The 19301-nt window shown below is 39.3% G+C and overlaps 1 protein-coding gene and 1 long non-coding RNA gene across 2 annotated transcripts; one reads left to right on the top strand and one right to left on the bottom strand.

The window, feature by feature from the left end:
- Positions 1-7067: 7067 nt before the first annotated feature.
- Positions 7068-9403, bottom strand: LOC133451077 (uncharacterized). Its single transcript, XR_009783145.1, has 4 exons — positions 9122-9403; positions 8673-8769; positions 8375-8483; positions 7068-7954 (listed from the first exon to the last, which is right to left on the bottom strand). It is a non-coding gene; the product is annotated as an uncharacterized LOC133451077 (long non-coding RNA).
- A 934-nt stretch (positions 9404-10337) lies between these two features.
- rfk (riboflavin kinase) lies at positions 10338-18776 on the top strand. The gene is made up of 4 exons (XM_061729238.1): positions 10338-10755; positions 12381-12532; positions 15290-15392; positions 15569-18776. The coding sequence occupies exons 1-4, from the start codon at positions 10674-10676 to the stop codon at positions 15739-15741; spliced, it is 510 nt and encodes a 169-aa protein (XP_061585222.1). The 5' UTR covers positions 10338-10673; the 3' UTR covers positions 15742-18776.
- The last annotated feature ends 525 nt before the right edge of the window (positions 18777-19301 follow it).

Here is a 19301-nt window from a genome sequence, read left to right as displayed (position 1 = left end):
CTTTTAATTCACTTATCAATAATAACATATTTGTGAAAAAAGTAATATAAAATACAGCATTTAAAGTGTCGAGCAGTTTTTTGTTTATCGATATCAATCAAACTCCGGGAATGTCTTTTTTAACTATATGGGAATCACTGAAGGCATATTTACGTGGACAGGTTATTTCATATAGTGCAAATAAGAAAAAAGTGAACAATATTCGCCTGAAAGAGCTGGCAGATGAGATTTTGGATCTAGATAGCTTATTTAGTCAATCTTCATCACCTGACTTCATGAAGAAGCGCTTATTACTCCAAGCTGAGTTTGATCTCTTATTGACACAACAGGCAATACCTCATCTCTAAATCCCGACAGGGGTGCTATGAACATGGAGAAAAGGCAGGACGGATACTCGCTCACCAGCTGCGCCAAAGAGCCTACCAGCCTACCAGACCATCCCTGAAATTAATGATCAGTATGGTGCTAAAACCACGGACAGTCTAAAAATAAATTCTTGCTTTCAAAATTTTTATCAGTTATTATATACGTCAGATTCCTCTGCAAGCCCCTCTGAACTTGAAGACTTTTTTAACCTTTTACATATTCCATCTAGAGCTCTGGAGATGGCTGAAGGAGGACCTCTCGGCCGCGGAGATAGCGTCTACAATTAGCTTTATGCAAACTGGCAAATCTCTAGGCCCAGATGGTTTTCCGACAGACTTCTATAATAAATTCTCCAGCCAGATTTCGCCCTTATTACTATCAGTTTTTATTTTTTCATTAGCATTGGAGTCCCTCCCTCCAACAGTTATCTATCATCATTATCTATCATTGTTACTAAAAAAGGGCAAAAACTCTCTAGGAACAGCTTTGTCCCTGCTTTTGTCTCTCTTTTAAACCAATCCTAACGCATTTTTGCTGAGGTCCATCCTGCTATTAACTTATTTATTTCTATTTATTAGAAACCCTGACCTTGGTTCTACCTCTATTTATTGTTCTTTTCCTTGGGGGCAATATCTACTTTTATCCTGTTCAGTGAGTACCTGCCATGTCTGTCTTGTGCTGTCTTAAATCTGTTCTCTGTATTTGTCCTGTGTCAAATTAATGTCTGTAAAGATTGTGTGTGAGATGCCTTCTTCCATCTACTGCAAAACAATATTGACAGTGGCCAAACAAATTGTAAACACAGGTCGCACACATGACGTTGGTGACGTTTCTGTCGCATAATGTGACGTTCTGAAGCCTAAATGTCCGTTTCCCTCTGTTTACAAGCAAACGTGAAGACGGAGTTTTTGCAAATCTCCACTTTGGCCAGAGTTTTCAGAAATGATCGTTTTTTGGTGACTTTGAGCTTCGTTTTCGTGTAAACGAATGGCCAAAGCGCATGAAAACACCACTGTTTTTGCTACGTGTAAACGGGGCCTATGTCTCTCGGTTGGCCTGGGACTGCCAGCCAACCTATTCTACTCCTTCACCCTCCGGTCACCCCAGCCTGCCAGCCCACCAGGCCTCAACTGCCCAAATGTTTCTATGTAATGGTTGTTACTGTTAACGAATGGGTAGCATATGTATAATTTACTCATTACTTTATAATTACTTGGCTGAGTACAATAGAGTAAATTTAATATAGTTTGCATAGATTATATTTACCACTCTCCAAAATCACTTTTTTCAGAGTGAGCTGTAGCTTTTGTACAGTCTGTTAAAATCTATCAGTTTTGTTTATTTATATATGTAAATTGTTATTACAGTTCACCCTTTTCACACTACAAAATAATAATTAAAAATTAAAGCTGCAAGCAGCGATGAACGGGCCCTCGCACCCTTGTGCACGTTCAGGCGTGCTGCAGTGGAAGCGCTTGTATGACTTGCATGTAGATGTCTTCAGGCCTGGACATTTAGCGGATGACACCACCCACGACTGTCTATGTCAAACCATTCAAAAGTTATGGCAGAAAAAAGGGACAATCAAATATCGACCAATCAGAAGAAGGTGCAGGGCTAATTTGTACCAATTATGTTCAAGGACTCAAAACCGAGTCCGATGACACCACCCATGACTCATATATCAAACCATTCAAAAGTTATAGCAAAAAGTAGGAACTATCAAATATAGACCAATCAGATGAAGGGGGGGCGCGCTTTTTCGGCGTCTATCGTTGCCACGGTAACGCTTTTGACTGAGAAAAGTAATGCACGTCGTCGCAGGATGGAGACGCACATTTTGATGTATAACACAACTGGGTGCACGTTACGGTTCGGGCCGTATTAACTGCCGAAGGAATGGCATAAATTGCGGCAAAATTACACGATTAATTGAAAATGGCCAACTTCCTATTCGGTTTCGGCCATGGTGCCAAGAGACTTTTCTTTAAGTTGCGACATGATACAGGTGTGCACCGATTTTCGTGCATGTACGTTAAACCGCATTGTGGGGCTTGAGGCACAAAGTTTTCTAGGGGGCGCTGTTGAGCCATTAGGCCACGCCCATTAATGCAAACCATGAAATATCAAATTTATTGCCAGGCCTGGCTTGCGTGCAAAATTTGTTTAATTTTGGGGCACATTTAGGGGGGCAAAAAGGCACTCATTTCGTCAGAAGAAAAACGAGGGAAAAAAAAAAAATTCCTACAGATACAATAGGGCCTTCGCACTGTAAGTAAACATAATACCACAAAAATTGACACGTCTTTTGTTATTTGAAAATCCATGAATATTAAAACAGTTTTAATGTGGAAAAAACTATGTGACATTCTGTTTTGAGATGGAGCAGAAATGCAGACAGATTCTACCTGTCTTTTCCTTAGCTTATTGATGTGATGCACATGACTTATTTTGGGTTCTCTTTCAGGTTATTTCTTACAAAAATCTATTTCAATTTCATTTTAAAGTATATTTGATTACTTTTAGGAAGTGTTGGGAGTATGTGTCTCATCGCACATCGCAGTCTCTCATCCCTGCTGTCAGCAAAACCAGCCAAAGATGCCTTGGACTCTTGCAACATCTTCATACACACACGGACAAGGAAATAAATTAAACACACATTACTGTATGTATGTGCAAAGGGTCAAGTTCCTTTCTTCTGTGAGTTTATCTTATCTTATCTTAAAAACCCATATAATGCGGGAACTGGTAGGAGGGTTAATGAACAGCTAAAACAAGTTTGTCAGGAGTTCTGAAAATGCAAAAGATGAACAGTTTAAAATTAGCTTCTGTCACAAGACTAAAATTAAGGTGAAAAAAAGAAGGGAAAAGTAAAAATTGTAAAAAAAAAAAAAAAAAAAAACTGTGTGATTTTAGCCACAATGTGTCAGTGAATGTCCATAATGATGATTCAATACAATCCAGACTAAGCAGTTGGTAAAATGGTTGAGATGAAATGGTTGTGTCAGCTACTTTTCCAATACTGTAATAACAAGTTCAATGCAAGTATTGAAGGAGACTTGAGCTCAGTGCAGGGCCCTCCCGGGGTTGGTAGAGGGGAGCACTTAGGTAGAGCACTGGGTGATACAAATGGGGATTGAGGATAAAAATATATTTTAAAAAAATAAATAAAGAAATAAATGACTCTTCAAGGTTAATCTTCACATTGCAGCCAATTTCCTGTTTCTATCCGCTTTAACCGCAGGATAGTGTCAGTGGTTGACATTTCCCCCAGTTTGTGTTTCTGTTTTGCCCCGCCTGTCTCCCATCTGCCCTGATGTGTCTCGTTACCCCCTTGTGTATATCTGGTCTTGTCTTGCCCTTGCTCCTTGTGGTTCCGTCCTGTTTCTTTCCTCCATGTGTCCTGCCAAGTTTTGCTCAAGTTTTTTTATCCCTTTTTTTGATCCTCCTAAGCAGCGCTTTGTTTTTTGTAAAATGAACCCTTTTTGTTGAACTCCTGCCTCTCGCTCTCCTGCATCTGGGTCCTCACCACACCAGCCCTGACAGAACGGAACCACCAGTATGGACCCAGCGGGAGAGACTTTCGCCTTCTGGGACATTGTGTACCGGGAGGCGGAACTCACTATTCCTGGTTGGCGGCACCCGGATGAGCTGGAATCCCTCTTCCGGGGAACACGCCTGGCTCGGGGTGGCCCCAGGAGCATTCAGGCTCTGGAGCGACGCCGACGATGGCGTCGACGCCAGCCCCAGCTAGCCGCTGTTCCGGCGGTGGTCTTGGGCGCATCGTCGGCGGTGGTCCCGGACGCATCAGCCCCTGCTCCAGTGATGGTCCCGGACCCCCCGCAGCCAGCACCACGGACCCGGGCTTCCCCGCAGCCAGCGCCACGGATCCGGGTACCCCCGCAGCCAGCGCCCCGGACCCGGGTACCCCTCAGCCAGCGCCGAGGACCCGGGTTCCCCCTCAGCCGGCTCCTCGTATCCTGTGTTCCCCGCCAAGTCGTCCAAGTTCCCCGCCAAGTCGTCCAAGTTCCCCGCCAAGTCGTCCAGGCCCCGCGCCAAGTCGTCCAGGCCCCGCGCCAAGTCGTCCAGGCCCCGCGCCAAGCCTTCCAGGCCCCGCGCCAAGTCGTCCAGGCCCCGCGCCAATCCTTCCAGGCCTCGCGCCAATCCTTCCAGGCCCCGCGCCAATCCTTCCAGGCCTCGCGCCAATCCTTCCAGGCCCCGCGCCAATCCTTCCAGGCCCCGCGCCAAGTCTTCCAGGCCCCGCGCCAAGTCTTCCAGGCCCCGCGCCAAGTCGTCCAGGCCCCACGCCAAGGCCAAAGCCTAGACCCCCGGAACTGTCTCGCCGGTCTGCCCGGTCCCGAGGACGGCCCCCGGAACTTTGGCCGTGTGTTAGCCTGGGCCCTCCTCCCGCCCCCTCCACCCGCCCTGGGTGATCTGTCAATAGGGGACATCTGGGATCTGTCCCTTGAGGGGGGGGTTATGTCAGTGGTTGAAATTTCCCCCAGTTTGTGTTTCTGTTTTGCCCCGCCTGTGTCCCATCTGCCCTGATTGTTCACACCTGTGTCTCGTTACCCCCTTGTGTATATCTGGTCTTGTCTTTCCCTTGCTCCTTGTGGTTCCTTCCTGTTTCTTTCCTCCATGTGTCCTGCCAAGTTTTGCTCAAGTTTTTTGATCCCTATTTTTGATCCTGCTAAGCAGCACTTTGTTTTTTGTTTTTTGTAAAATAAACCCTTTTTTGTTGAACTCCTGCCTCTCGCTCTCCTGCATCTGGGTCCTCACCACACCAGCCCTGACATATAGCTAAACTTGGGCATGTTGTCAGGGTGAACTAACACACAGTGGAAGGGGCCAGGGTGTGTCTGCAGCTTTTGGTTTCTATCCATTCTTTTTTGTGAAACTTCTGTTCTGTGTTTTTGTCTCCACATTTGGTCATCTTCTCAACGTCTGCTTTCACTTCTTCTTCCTCAATTATATTTGTCAGAAATCTTTTGGAGATTTTGTTACCAGGGTTTGTGTCACTGGGATGCACATTTTTAGCTGTCCACACACTTTAAGGACATGCTGAAGTGAATGAAAACAGCAACAACATAATAAGATTATAGCTTAATATGATTTTATCAAATTCTATTGTTTAATGTATCATTTAATATATATATTAACTCATCATCCTATTTGAATGAAAGAATGAATGAACAACAGGTTTCCAGCAACGTCTGCCTGATTTATCGTTGAAGGATTTGGTAAATATTTGGGGAGGACTGACCTCGTGTGGTTGCTAATAGTAAAGGCAGCCACCAACGAACTGGGTCTAATGTTCTCTTTCAAGCTTAAAACACGTTCTTTCTATGACATATTTAAGAATAATTGAAATTTAAAAAACATTTCCATAAATGTTCGTAATTCTGCGAGGGTATCCTATCATACCTCGCTCACCTGATTAACTTTGCATGTGCTTCTTAGGGTTGCCAACCGTCCCTTGAAAAACGGAATCGTCCCGTATTTATTAACTAAAGTACGTGTCCCGTATTGAGCTAAAAAGGGACGCACTTTGTCCCGTATTACTGTGAGAGTCAAACAATAAGTCATAAAATGCCAAAGGAAAATGGCATTGAGCTGTTGAGTTTTTTTCTGTTTCACTACAACTGTAGCCTGCAATCATGGCCTTTGAGGAAATATGTTTACAAGTGTTCTACAGACTTTCTGTTTGCACTTTTGTTATTGCACTAAAAATGTGCAATAACAACAAACAACAAACAACAAACTTTCTGTTGAAGAAAGATACTTATTTTATTCAGTTCATTTTTTTTATTTTGTATTAAAGTGAATTGCTGGATAGATAATAATTTGTTTTCCATGTGTTCATGGCATTCAAAAATATCCTTATTTATTTTTCAGGGAGTTGGCAACCCTAGACGCACACTATGGTCGTTTTTTCCATAGACATAAAAACGTAGACGCCCCATCGAGCGCTGAGCCGTACGTCAACGTCGCCGCCATATAGACCCCTTTCCGTGTTTGTAAACAAGTATGACGTAGGCAAGCTGCGCGCGCATTGTTGCGGCAGAAAGACGGAGTTCATGTCAGTTTACACCAGCCGATTGACGGAAAAAGATCGTGGAAATTACGTTACTAAACTAACTTTGGCGGATGGAAAGCAACTACCTTCCCGGAGGAAGATATCACAAAGTGGCCCGATGTCCAATGGCCGGATATTCATCTGTATTTGGTTGAGAAACCTAGTGTTTACACTCAGAAGCTGCGACACTGTCAGCAGCTGTCACAGCTGAAGTTTGTAAAGAATTATGACAGTCAACTGAATGTATTTTATACACTAGACATTTTAAGTTATTTTATTATTTCATATTTATTTAATTTATCTTATTATTTTTGTTAATTTACTGTGTCCCCTTTGTTTCTTAATGAGTTTCATTAAGCATTGCCTTTGAATGAAAGCCATGTCATGTGTACCTTTGTCTGTGCTGGCTGAATGAAGTTGATAGTTATTTAAAAAAAAAAAAAAAAAAAAAAATTTATATGAGCTTTATTGTCCATCCTGCATCTCACATTATCACCATTAATTTACAGAAACCTATTCCCACTAATATGATAAAAAGAAAAACATTAAAAGGCATATAATGCAAAATACTGTTTTTTAAAACTTAGTTCATTATTTTTAGGTAAATTCATTATTTTTATTTGAGGGTTTGTGGGGATTAATATATCTATAATATACCTGAGTTTGATATACAACACATATAGTGAATATATGTATATTTGTGCAGCATATTTACAGCTGTGGAAGTTGGATGTTTGTAGCTTTAAAAAGAGAAAATAATCAATACATTTACACAATCAGTGAGAAAAAACAAATAACTCCGGTAGTTTATTAGCAAAACTTTAATAGTCAAGTAAATCATTAATGGCTGATATTCAATTCATAGTCACAGCTCCAAATCACTGATGAGAAAATAAAAAAATGCCAAGACTTGATGTTATTATTCAGAACCCTTATTTCTTAGATTTTTTCGGAACAACACTTTTGCTAAGGTTTGTGAGACTAGCACACAATAACAAAGCATCTAGAAGGTCAGCCTGTGACAGTGGAATTCATGTCTGCAAAATTCTGAAGTTCTTCCATCTCCCTATAACACGTTCGACATGTATCCTGACACGTCACAGTTGTCTTGATGTGTCGACCTCCTGTGCAGAAAGTTGCTGTTTGCCTTTGGTGAAAGCTGGAATGCGAAGGGTGGCACCATGAGCTGCAACCTTAATTTCATTAACACTATCAAAAGATGATCCTGTAGAGAGAGCTTCTTGCTGAATATTTTTACACTTCCTGCAATTTTGGTGCACAACCAGTCAAAGAGCACAGATGTTATTCTAGTGATAAACAACAGTTGTACCATGTTGCACTTAATATTTGAGTATGAAAATGTAGACTTCTTCAGCTCCTCTTTAAGTCTCTCATTTTCATCTCGCAGCTGTTGATACTTTTCCTGCAGGTTGACGTAGTCACTCTTCAGCTCGGTGTACCTCAGGTTCAGGTCATTGTATTCTGTCCTCGTGACTGGGATGTCCTCTTCAGCTTTAGCAGAAAAGAGAACAGTTGAGAATTGAAGACGAGATGGATGGATGGATGGATGGATGGATGGATGGATGGATGGATGGATGGATGGATGGATGGATGGATGGATGGATGGATGGATGGATGGATGGATGGATGGATGGATGGATGGAGAGGTGTATAGAGAACATAAGAGGGGCATTGGAATCAGAAGGACAGTTGTGAATAGGAGAGGAGAAAAGGACAGGGACAAGGAGATTTTATTTGTCACATACATAGACCTAAGATTAATTGCAACTGTGTTAGTCTACACTGTGCATAAATATGGGTTGTAAAGAAAAGGATGGATGTGGAGATCAGCAAAGGGGGAGAATACTCAACATGGTTGAATCATTATACATACAATGAGACATGAAATGACACAACAGTGGCTACACTTACTAGGACTGTGATCCATGCTGGTGATTCCTCTGGAGTTCCAGGAGCAGGAGCAGGTTGGTTTGGTGGAGCAACCAGAAGTCTTTCACTCCATTTCTTTTTTCTTTGGTACCTTCACATAAAAAAACTCAAATGAACAAAACTACTGATCTCAAGCTGTAATACAATACATTCCCATCTTAATTATCGGTTATGGTTTGCTTAATACCAAAATAAGTAAACCCTTAATATTCATGAGTTAATCATGTCATTAGGTTAAGCTAAAAACACAAACAGCTAGGTCTCATTTATTGTATTTCACCTTTTGATCTTTGCATCGGGGTTTTGGTTTTGTTTAGTGTATGAAAAAATAGAGGGCAAATAAAAATCAGGACTCTCGTGGTCCAGTGACATCTCACCTGTAAAAAGAAAGATACACATTAGCCAAATAACCACTTTTCAAGTTTCTTAAGTGTTCTGAGATGCTCAAATCAGAGCAAAGACAACCAGGGCACACATCCTAAACAACAATGATACTAGAGGTTAAAGCTGTTAAGTTACGTGGAGCTGCTGTACACCCATGGATCTATAATATTAATAATATTAATTATTATTATGTACACCACACTGAAGCTCTCAGCTGTATGAGTTAGTACTAGTAGTAAACTTACAGTCTATGGTAGCAAACACTTACAATACACTTACTCTACCTACAGTTACTCAATTAAAGGCATTCAAGTAAAGCCAAACCAGATAGCCACGATAACTCACCAGATATGATTCTTGCTGATGATCCTCGGTCCAGTCGGTTCTTCTGATGCTTGCAGCCACAGGTTCCTACGGTGCTTTGAAATGGCCTGTTTCCTCTGGGAATTGCAAAAAAATTATGTTCCTCGGGATTTCGATTCGTACACCCGTACACACAACAGCTGGATGTTGTTCTTCTATAACGTTACTGCAACTCCAAAAACGCAACTTAAGAAACAAATCTTCCCTCGCTCTATTCAAACTCATGCAACTTCTTCAGCACTTCCGCCGCAACAATGCGCGCGCATCCTGTGATGACGTAGGCTGGAAAGGCGTCTATTGGATGTGGTAAGACTGCGCTGTAAACTAATACAAGTAAATGGACTTATTTTCATAAAGCGCCTTTATACAAAGAAATGTACCTTTTACGTCTCATTTATTCATTCACACACGCACTAATATACTTGGGAAACAGTTTAGGCACCAAATATAATATATTTAATTTTTTCAGATGGCAAAAATAAGATTTGATTAATCCCACATAAGAGTAATTCTCTCAATTTTCTCATCAACAAAGCATATTTTACATAAAAATATTTTAAATTTTTCAAGTAACAAAATAACATATTTGAACCATTTTTCAGATTTTTTCAGTTATTTTATTGTCTGAAAAATGGTTCAAATATGTTATTTGAAAAATGTTAAATTAGTTTTGTTGATGAGAAAATATGTTTCTCTATTTTTCTTATTTTTGTGAGGGGGGATATATATTGTTTTTCGGCACTACCTTGTTCTCTATAGCTGATATAACATGAATTACTCCTATGTGGGATCAATAAAGTTTTATTTTTGCCATCTGAGAAAATTAAATATATCATATTTGGTGCCTAACTGTTTCCCAAGTATATTAGTGTGTGTGTGAATGAATAAATGAGACGTAAAACGTAAATTTCTTTGTAGAAAGGCGCTTTATGAAAATAAATCCATTTACTTGTATTAGTTTAGAGCGCAGGTTTGCCACATCCAATATGGCGGCGTCGTTGACGTATCGATGCAGCGGGCAAGAACCATGGCAAGAACCGATTTATAATACATCCATGGCAAGAACACTCGATGGGGCGTCTACGTATATATGTCTATGGTTTTTTCCATTGATTGGCCGCTGAACGTCACATTTGCAGCTGCCGTATTTCCTACAACACCTGAAGGTAACACGCGCCTCCATCTTTGGTCACATGGCCAGTGACGTCGCCGACGTAAAGGTCGTCATCGCTCGACACATGTAACATTACTTTACCGGCTTTTCCGTGTCATTATCACCCTGCTAGAGGACCCGACTGTAACCCAGGCGTGTCTCTTCAAAGCACTGTTCAAACAGCTCACCGGGGTGGCCACATTTTAAGGAACTAACCAGCTTCTGATGAAGCTAGTTAGCATTTCTAGCATAGGTGACGGACTTTCATCCTCTCTGCTGGCGGACGGAGGTTCAACTTTGACCAGTTTAGACCAGCCAGCCAGGTAGGCGGGTGGAGATAACAGCATAGCTGAACACAAGGAGCTTTGACAGGGACAGGTCATGAGGAGCCTGCCGTACTTCTGCCGAGGGGAGGTCATCCGAGGCTTCGGGAGGGGAAGCAAAGAGCTCGGTATTCCCACAGGTGAGAGCAGAAAGGCTGATTGTTGCTCCGCGTTAAATCGACGGCGTAGGTTACGCGGCGACGCGCACCCTACGCCGTAGGCTCAGCGTTGGTGTAACGCGGAACCATAAATCAGCCTTATCCCAGCATCATTGTTTTTTGGGGGGGTTTGTTGTTGTAGTTTTCCGTGTGGTTGACGTGAAACCAAGTGGAGATGAAGCATGTATAAAGCGGTCTGCGCCGAGGTGATGTCGGAATAAACTCAATGTGAAATTTGAGGGGAGAACTTGTCATATGTGAGTCACTAGTAAGATTGATGGTAATTTGGTCGATAATTCACACTGCTGCATTGATGCCACTTTACGAAACAAGCGCTGCGTTTTTCCTTTTATAAACGTCGTTAAGGGAGTTGCGTAACATCTGTGTATGTATGTATGTAATGTATGTTATGTATGTGTGATACATACATGCATACATAATGTATGTATGTATGTGTGTATGTATGTATGTGTGATACATACATGCATACATAATGTATGTATGTATGTATGTGTGATACATACATGCATACATAATGTATGTATGTATGTATGTATGTATTTGTATAAAACTCCAGCTTTACTAACTTATGTTAAAAGACATGTGGCTTTATTTTGACCCAATATGTGACATGCAGAAATGTGCTTGAAAGAAATAAAACACTAACGCATTATTATGTCATTTATAGTCAGTCAGCCCATTTTTGGAAGAAGGTAAAAATATTAATCAGTACAGATTAGGGATGGGTGGTATGGACTAAAAAATGTATCACGATAATTTCTGGCATTTATCCCGATAACGATAAAAAAGACGATTTAAAAAAAAAAAAAACAAAAAAAAACAAAAAAACAATTCAACTCCACCTTTGTAACTATAAATCTATCACCACATTCAGTCTTTGGAGCCCCCAAATCACTGCTCTAAAAGATACTAAATGCTACTAAACTACACCAATTAAATTGAATTGATAAAAACCAATTAAATGAGTCCACCTGTACTGCAAAACTGTAACGACTCAGATCCGCCATGTTTGTAACACAAAAACGTCATCAACGGGAATCTTTCTTTCTTTCTTTCTCGTACGTTGTGCGTGGATTTAACGCTGAACCATAAATCAGCTTTACACAAAAACGTCAACGGGAATTTATCGTTTTTACCGCGAGATGAGAAATTCTTACCGTGGGGAATTTTTTTTGACGGTATATCGGGAACGGTAAAATATCGCCCATTCCTAGTACAGATGTATCTATAATACATGCAGCTCTATTAATGCAGCTGTCACTCAGTTTAGTCACCTTTTTTTTTTTTTATCCTTTTTTTCCCCAAACATGCTCTGCTGAGTTCAGGACCTTTCTAAACAGAAATACAATGCAGATTACTGAGTGGATTTAAAACATAGATTTGTGTTCAAAAGAATTGTTTCTCCTGTGGTATGAATTTAGTGATCAGACTGGAAGAAAAAAAAAAACATGACATTTTATCTCCAGGGCTGTAGAAGTAGTTGGGATTCTCCTTCAAAACCCAGTTATTAGCTGAACGCTGCTTCTGTTATATATGTTGACTTGATTTTCTCTGTCCATGTACTGACAGTTGTCTCTGATCCACAGCCAACTTCCCAGACTCGGTGGTGGACAATCTTCCAGCAGATATCAGCACAGGGATCTATTATGGCTGGGCCTGTGTCGGTAATGGGGATGTGTGCAAAATGGTGATGAGCATTGGCTGGAACCCTTACTACAAAAATACTAAGAAGTCCATGGTAAGTACTATATGAGCAGTATTCACCACAAGAAGCCTGTTCACAAGGAATATGTACATGTTCTAAATCTTTTTATAACATGCAAGATAGTCAGTTCAGTGATGGTCTGGTCACAAGTCTGCTTCTTCATCCAAAGCGTTGGAACATCACATATATCAGAGCGTTATTTGAGCTGAGTGCAAGAACTGTTCATTGAGCTTATTTGTACGTGATTACACGATTCAAACTGAACTAAACTGAGCTTTTAGTGTTTCTGGAGTCAGTTAGGGTGAAAAGTTGCTAAAACAAATTGAATTAAATGGTTTTAATTTGTCATGACCCTTAGTAAAAATGTCACAGCATGTAAAGACTTCATTGAGACTTCATGACAAGTTTTGGGAAACTCCAATCTGCTTTTAATGAGACAACATTGGACTGTTTGTATTTGCTGCAAACAGAAAGGCAAATGTATATTCTAATTAAAGATAAATAAATTAACTTGTTAAAGTTTAATTATACGGTAGCTTGTCTTTGGTCAGCACTGTGCATAAAAATATTCAGCTTAAAAGCTTTTGAAACCCAAAGACACAAAGATTTAATAAAGGGAAAAACAGAAAAAGATTACTGTTAAATATTTAAAATGAATTAAAGTAGGAAAAGTAAGTGCTGTACATACATGGTATTTAACTAAACGTTTGAATTGACAGAGAACAGCCATAAATCGTGAAAGTAAACTGATAAAACCGGGACTGTTTGACGCCCTGAATCATTATTTGGGCAAATGTTTAAATCTTTGTTATGAGCAGATTTAGTGCTCAGATGCGAGAAAGGAACCTGACAACAGTTTGTCAAGCTGACTATTGTTTACAAGAAAGTTAAATGGTGACATACAACCTAGTTCACACTTATAAAACAGGTTGTATAGCAACTTTATGAAGAAAAATGCCGTCCACAAAAACATTCACCACAAGTACCTTCAACAACAATATAAGCATTTGAATTGTACAAAGATTCGAACGTCATCATCTCTGGAAGACGCTACAAGTAAAATGTGTTGCAGCGGAGTCAAAATAATGAAGGAGTGCTTTTAGAAACAAATTTGGGGGGAAAAAAACATCTCCTGAAACATTTTCTTGAGGTATTATCAAACTCGCACCACGCAAACTTCACAGTAGTCTAAACAAGGAGATGAGTCTGTACATCAACATGAAAATATCCTAACAATAACGCACAAGATCTCACATCAGCCGGCACTACAGGGTGACTTTTGCTTGAATGTTTTACAAGTCAGATCCACAACTTGGGTTAAATAAAGATACACCGAATTAACCCACTTTATACGGACACAGAAGAGCATTCTGTCCAACAGTAGATGTTAGCATTAAATATTATATTTTATTCCTTACAAAGCTGTACGTCATATGTCGTCATGAAATGGGGCCCTGCAAATTTTAATGTTTTATTGTCTCTTTTCAAGTTTTGAAATTTAACAATAATTACTGTATCTTTGTATTTCATTAAAAATAAAGTTAGTCACATTCTAGAACATTAAATAAACATTTGAATACATCTGTAAAGACATTTACAGCTTGTGTTGAGATTTGTGGTCCAGAATGAATCAAATATTTTTTCTGGAGAAACTCAAAGTAATGATTGACTGACCTTTATGTCAGAGTAAACTGAATTTTTGGCAGGAAACAAGGCCAAAGGTAAAGTAAACATCCGGCTAAATGACATTCTCTTATGGCTCAGATAGTGACTACGTTAGCAAATTCAGTCTGTGACCTTCATAGTAACATACAGACTCTGAGCACATTCGAATCAGACATTCTTTGTTTGCCAAAAAAAATAAAATATAGTTTTTTTTATCATTTTTGTCTACCTCAAATATTTACCCCACCTACTGTGCAATTTGACATTTTGTGAACCCTATAAAATTTTCTGTATTTGAGGAAATGGGATGAAATGGCATCAGTGTTTACACAAGTTCTAGAAGTACATAAAAAAATAATCAAGTTAAACAAATGCAACAAGATTATTAGAACAATTTAATTTAGGGTAATAGTTTTTCATTTTGGGATCTGTAAAGATTTTGTGAACCGTTACAATCCCACATCAGAGGAACACTGAACAACAATGGTGTCCATGGCAGAGCCGCAAGGTCAAAAGTGGGGATATTATACTAACTTCCAGCACTCTTACATTAAGCTTTTACTGTACTCCAATCCAAAACCCATTTATTTAATATTTTACAACACAAAAGGAGAGAGAAACATGAGCATTCAGACCGACCTTTAAACACTGTTCAGTTAAAGCTATCCAACAGGCAAACGTATTTGTGCTAGATGGAATATTTAAGAACATTTAGCTACCTGTCACCTGTCTCCTAAATCTATGTCCAAACTGCTCACAGAGCTACAGGACGGTACTTACTTTATCCTATCTGTGTGAAATGGTGGTGTCAGTTTCATGGTTTGGCCCCGTGTTGCTGCACCTGGGCTAGTGTAATATTAGTGGTGTGTAAACGCAGCTTGTTCTAAAACAAAGAATACAATCAACACTGGACTGACCACTCCAGACACTTTACAACCGAGATTAACAGAGGTTTGCTATCTGCTGATATAAAATATTGAATCGTTGAATGAGGTGAATCAAATGCAAATTCCTCGTGTGTGCTTACATACCTGGCAATAAAAGCGATTCTGATACATACAGCACACCTTTTGAATTTTGGATGTTCTCTTTGTGAAAATGAATGTACATTTTTTTTGGTTGCAGGAGACTCATGTGATTCACCAATTCAAAGAGGACTTTTATGGAGAGAATCTCAGTGTTGTTATGGTGGGTTACATCCGTCCAGAGAGGACCTACGACTCACTTGGTACGCTTTTCTCTTTCCTTTTTACCTGGATTCTGAAAGTACTGATAATGTCTAGCTTCATCTCTTTAGTTGTATTAAAACTTTGTAGTGCACTACTTACTAAAAGGACAAAAGAACTGTCTGCGACACTCTCTGACACTGCTGTCCTTTGCACATCCTTACGTCTGTCCAAACAGAGGCTCTCATAGCTGCAATCAATAATGACATCGAGGAGGCCAAGGCGAAACTCGACCTGCCAGAACACAGCAAACTGAAAGAGGACAACTTCTTCACCAGTGCGGCCAGCTCCTCTTCAGTCTCACCCACAACCTCTGCATCTACGTCACAATCTATCATGAACGGTCACTGACAGCTGGCTGTGACAGCAGCGAATGCACTCAGAGAACACAAGAACACAGGTTTCTAGACGCTTAAAATGATGATTATTATTATGTGCAGCCTTATTCGTAGCTGCACATAATAATAATCATAACCAGCCAATCAGTTTAGCTGTATTTTTTTATTTTAGTGTTATTATTTTGAATAACCGTTCACCTTTCTGTATGTTTTTTTATTTTTATTTACACTACTGTAGATGGCATACCACTAAGTAGATTCTGTATATACTCACACCAGACTGCTTCTTTGCATCTCACTGGTCCTGCTGTATGTTCATATATTTAATGCGAGGTATATCCCAGACATATTACACATTTATTTAAGGCAATAAAAATAAATCCAGGCAAATTTGTAGTGACGTGTATGTAGCGAACAATCCAAAAAGACTAAACACATCAGATCATGATGTCAAAATTCCCAGCATGCACCACTCTAGAATATAGACAACACCATTTTGGCAGTAAAGCTGAATCAGGTGAAAAGGAAGTTTCTGCACCGGTAAATGGTAGAAACGATGCCAGATAGCTTTGTGTACTAGGATGCCAGACTATTAAAAAAAGTGGACCACGTAGAGCTTTTTATCGGATTGGTAAAGATCCAGAGAGGCGAGAAACGTATTTATGCCATAAAATGTGACCAAGACAGCTGACACAAGAGAAGCTCTCACCGAATCCAGCTGTGCAGTTGCATTGGGCTCCAAGCACATCACCATCCTTTCTGACCACTATCCATGCCTTCATATGAGTGTCATTTAGTCTTTGTGACTCACCTGAAAAAAATAACACCGACTGTATTGGTGTTGTGCCTTTCTTTAGCGCCTTTGTTAATTAAAATGAATTTCAGTACTGATAAAATAATCCTCTGCTGAAAGAGTCCAAAGCTGAATGTTGATCACAAATCCAGTGCATAACGTCCATTTATGCCCCTCAAGGCTTTTGTAATTTTTAAGAGAATCCCTGGAGTAGGATGAAGGAAAGTTGATCAGGTAGTTGTAGATGTCGGGATGTTGGAGGTCAGGCAGCTCTGTTGCAGTTTCAATGCTTTTAAAAGTCCCCTTAGCTTTGTAAGGGTTGGTAATATTGAGTCTTTCAAGTTTAGCAACATAGTTTTCTTAATCTTTTGGGTGTAAATCCGCTGAAAACTCGGACGCTCTGAAGTTCATGGTTATGCCATGACTATTGACGTGCACGAGGGGTTCTCTTTCCTGCCAAAATGGCGCTGTAAACAAAACGGGTCATGTGGGGTCCGGAGCTCTATATGAAGATCATGTAGAAAAACTTGAATTATAGATGGTTCATAGACTTTGCTGTTGAGTTTTTGTTTGCTTTTTTTTGTTTGTTTGCTTTCTCCCCAGCCTCAAACGGTCAAGACAGCTACAGCATTATTATAACAAAAACAGAGGTCACAAAGTAAAAGAATATTAAGCAACAAGTAAGAACACGCTTTTTAAAATGTTGCAGGATACGGAGACACAAATGTCCTGCCATCGTGAACCTCTCTCAGGTTGATAAATTGTAGATGATCTGAAGGACACTAAGACTGAATCCAATCTTAAGTTTTTCTTTTTTTTTATATTGCATTTAATGTAAACTATTGTTAAATAATTTGAAGAGGAGAAAAATGACACAAATCTTTCTACAGTACAAATAAAAACTGAATTAATCCTTTAGTTTTCACAGGACACAAATTTACTGAAGCAGACTGAAAAGTTCACTTACTTTGTTTCCATAAATGCATTTGACTTAATTTAAAAAAAAAAAATGTACTGAGTTTTTCTGTTAAACACTGAAAAAAATATTAAATAATATTTATGTGGAAAAAAGAGAGAACCACAGAAAACGATTTTCATATGGATGGGCTTTTAAACTGTATTATACTGTAATTTCCAAATAAAAATTTAACAGAGATAAAATGAATTAAAATATTTTAGAGTAAAATATTTTACAGAACAGATTTTTCTTCTTTTTCTGGTCAATTTAAATAATTAAATATAAAGTTCTTGAGCAACATAAACATTGTGATGCTCTACCGTGAAAAATAAAAGAAATAGCTGGTTGCATAATCCAAGACAGTTTCAATCTCTTTGATTAAGACAGATCAACTACTCAAACTAAGAAATAAAACACTTTAAGAAACCTTTATGAATGAATAAGGGTAAAAAAAAAAAAAGTAAAACAAAATGATTCTGATTATCTTTCTTGCAGGGGCTCAGACAAGGATCCAGTCGGAAAATGACTTCTGTTGTGTCTTGTGAAAAGCAGGTCAAGGACCCGAGGCCATCACCAAATATTTAACTATTCCTTCAACAGTTTGTAACAAGATGATATCATGATGGCACAGTCATTAAAACTCTTAAGATTCATCGAGACCTTAACATTAAGAAGTAACAAAATAGTCTGGATAGGCTTTCACCGAGGCTTTTGTGTTGCAGCACCACAGATGATTTAGTGTTACCTAAAGACTTCTACGGAGTAAAAATATCACATTCAGAACGGGATGAAAGAACGTGGGCAATCAGTACTGAACAGGTCTGAATGAAATCTTACGAAAGACTTCATAAATATGTAAAAGCTGGTGAATACATTTTCAAGCTTCATAAATAGACCAGTTTCCACCTCAAAATCCTTTAAAAAAAAAAAAGGACACTATAGATTTTTTATTTTATATTTTGTTGAAAAATATTTTTTGAAGGGAACCATTGCAGGTTAATTGAGTAGATTTCTGCATGTATGTTTGCATGAACAGTGCACGTGTAATTTATGATCCTTGGTATGAAAAGCCGAACTAATATCACCAGGACTGTTTGACGCTTGTAACACAGATTGTAAACCAACTTTATTAAGAAAAAACCATCTACAGAAATTTTTGTGTGAAATGAGTACAAAAAAAGTTATTTTCCAAAGATTGAGAAGCACAGATCAGTATTTCAAGATCGTTTGTCATTGAGCCAGCGTCCCGACAAAACAAAATTTCATTCAAGTACAGCCCGTCCAAAGGAAACAAACATCAAACATGGGTAGACAGGTGCCTGAAACTGCAGCCATGGGTAGGGCCGGCCTGTTTCTGGGAGACGATACAAGCGAGCTGCGCAGCAGGGAAGTCAAAACAGTGAGGGAGTGCTTGGAGGAAAATATTTCCAGGAAGATTTGAGGAAATCACATATCCTGAAATATTTTGCAGAGGTTTATGCAGATTCACACCACACAGATTTTACAGTAGTCTAAACAAAGTTGGGGGTGAGGTTAAAACCTGTGTAAATCAACCTGGAAATATTAAAACGGTACACTACAAGGTCACATCAGGCGTTTGCTTGGACTTTCCCTCGAGCATAAAGACAGAACAGCTTTTCTCTGATCCATGAGTGCTTCAAACCACTTCATACAAATATCCTGTCCAACAGATTGTTAATTATTATTGCAATTATTAATTAAATATGTATTTTATTGTATTTGCAAATCTGTTTTGATTTTGAAAATCAAACTTTGCAAAGATGTGTTTCTGGATATTTTTCCATGAGGAATAAAATCAAAC

The sequence above is a fragment of the Cololabis saira genome, chromosome 9 (assembly GCF_033807715.1).
Source record: "Cololabis saira isolate AMF1-May2022 chromosome 9, fColSai1.1, whole genome shotgun sequence".
Classification (NCBI taxonomy): Eukaryota; Metazoa; Chordata; class Actinopteri; order Beloniformes; family Belonidae; genus Cololabis; species Cololabis saira.
Note: the sequence above shows the minus strand (reverse complement) of the source record. Positions and strands in the feature narration are given on the sequence as shown.

Bases quoted from the DNA above. Each gene is read 5' to 3' on its own strand.
- rfk (XM_061729238.1), top strand. From the start codon at position 10,674: ATGAGGAGCCTGCCGTACTTCTGCCGAGGGGAGGTCATCCGAGGCTTC. The intron at 10,756-12,380 runs GTGAGAGCAGAA...TCTGATCCACAG, and splicing joins AGAGCTCGGTATTCCCACAG to CCAACTTCCCAGACTCGGTG. The intron at 12,533-15,289 runs GTAAGTACTATA...TTTTGGTTGCAG, and splicing joins AAAATACTAAGAAGTCCATG to GAGACTCATGTGATTCACCA.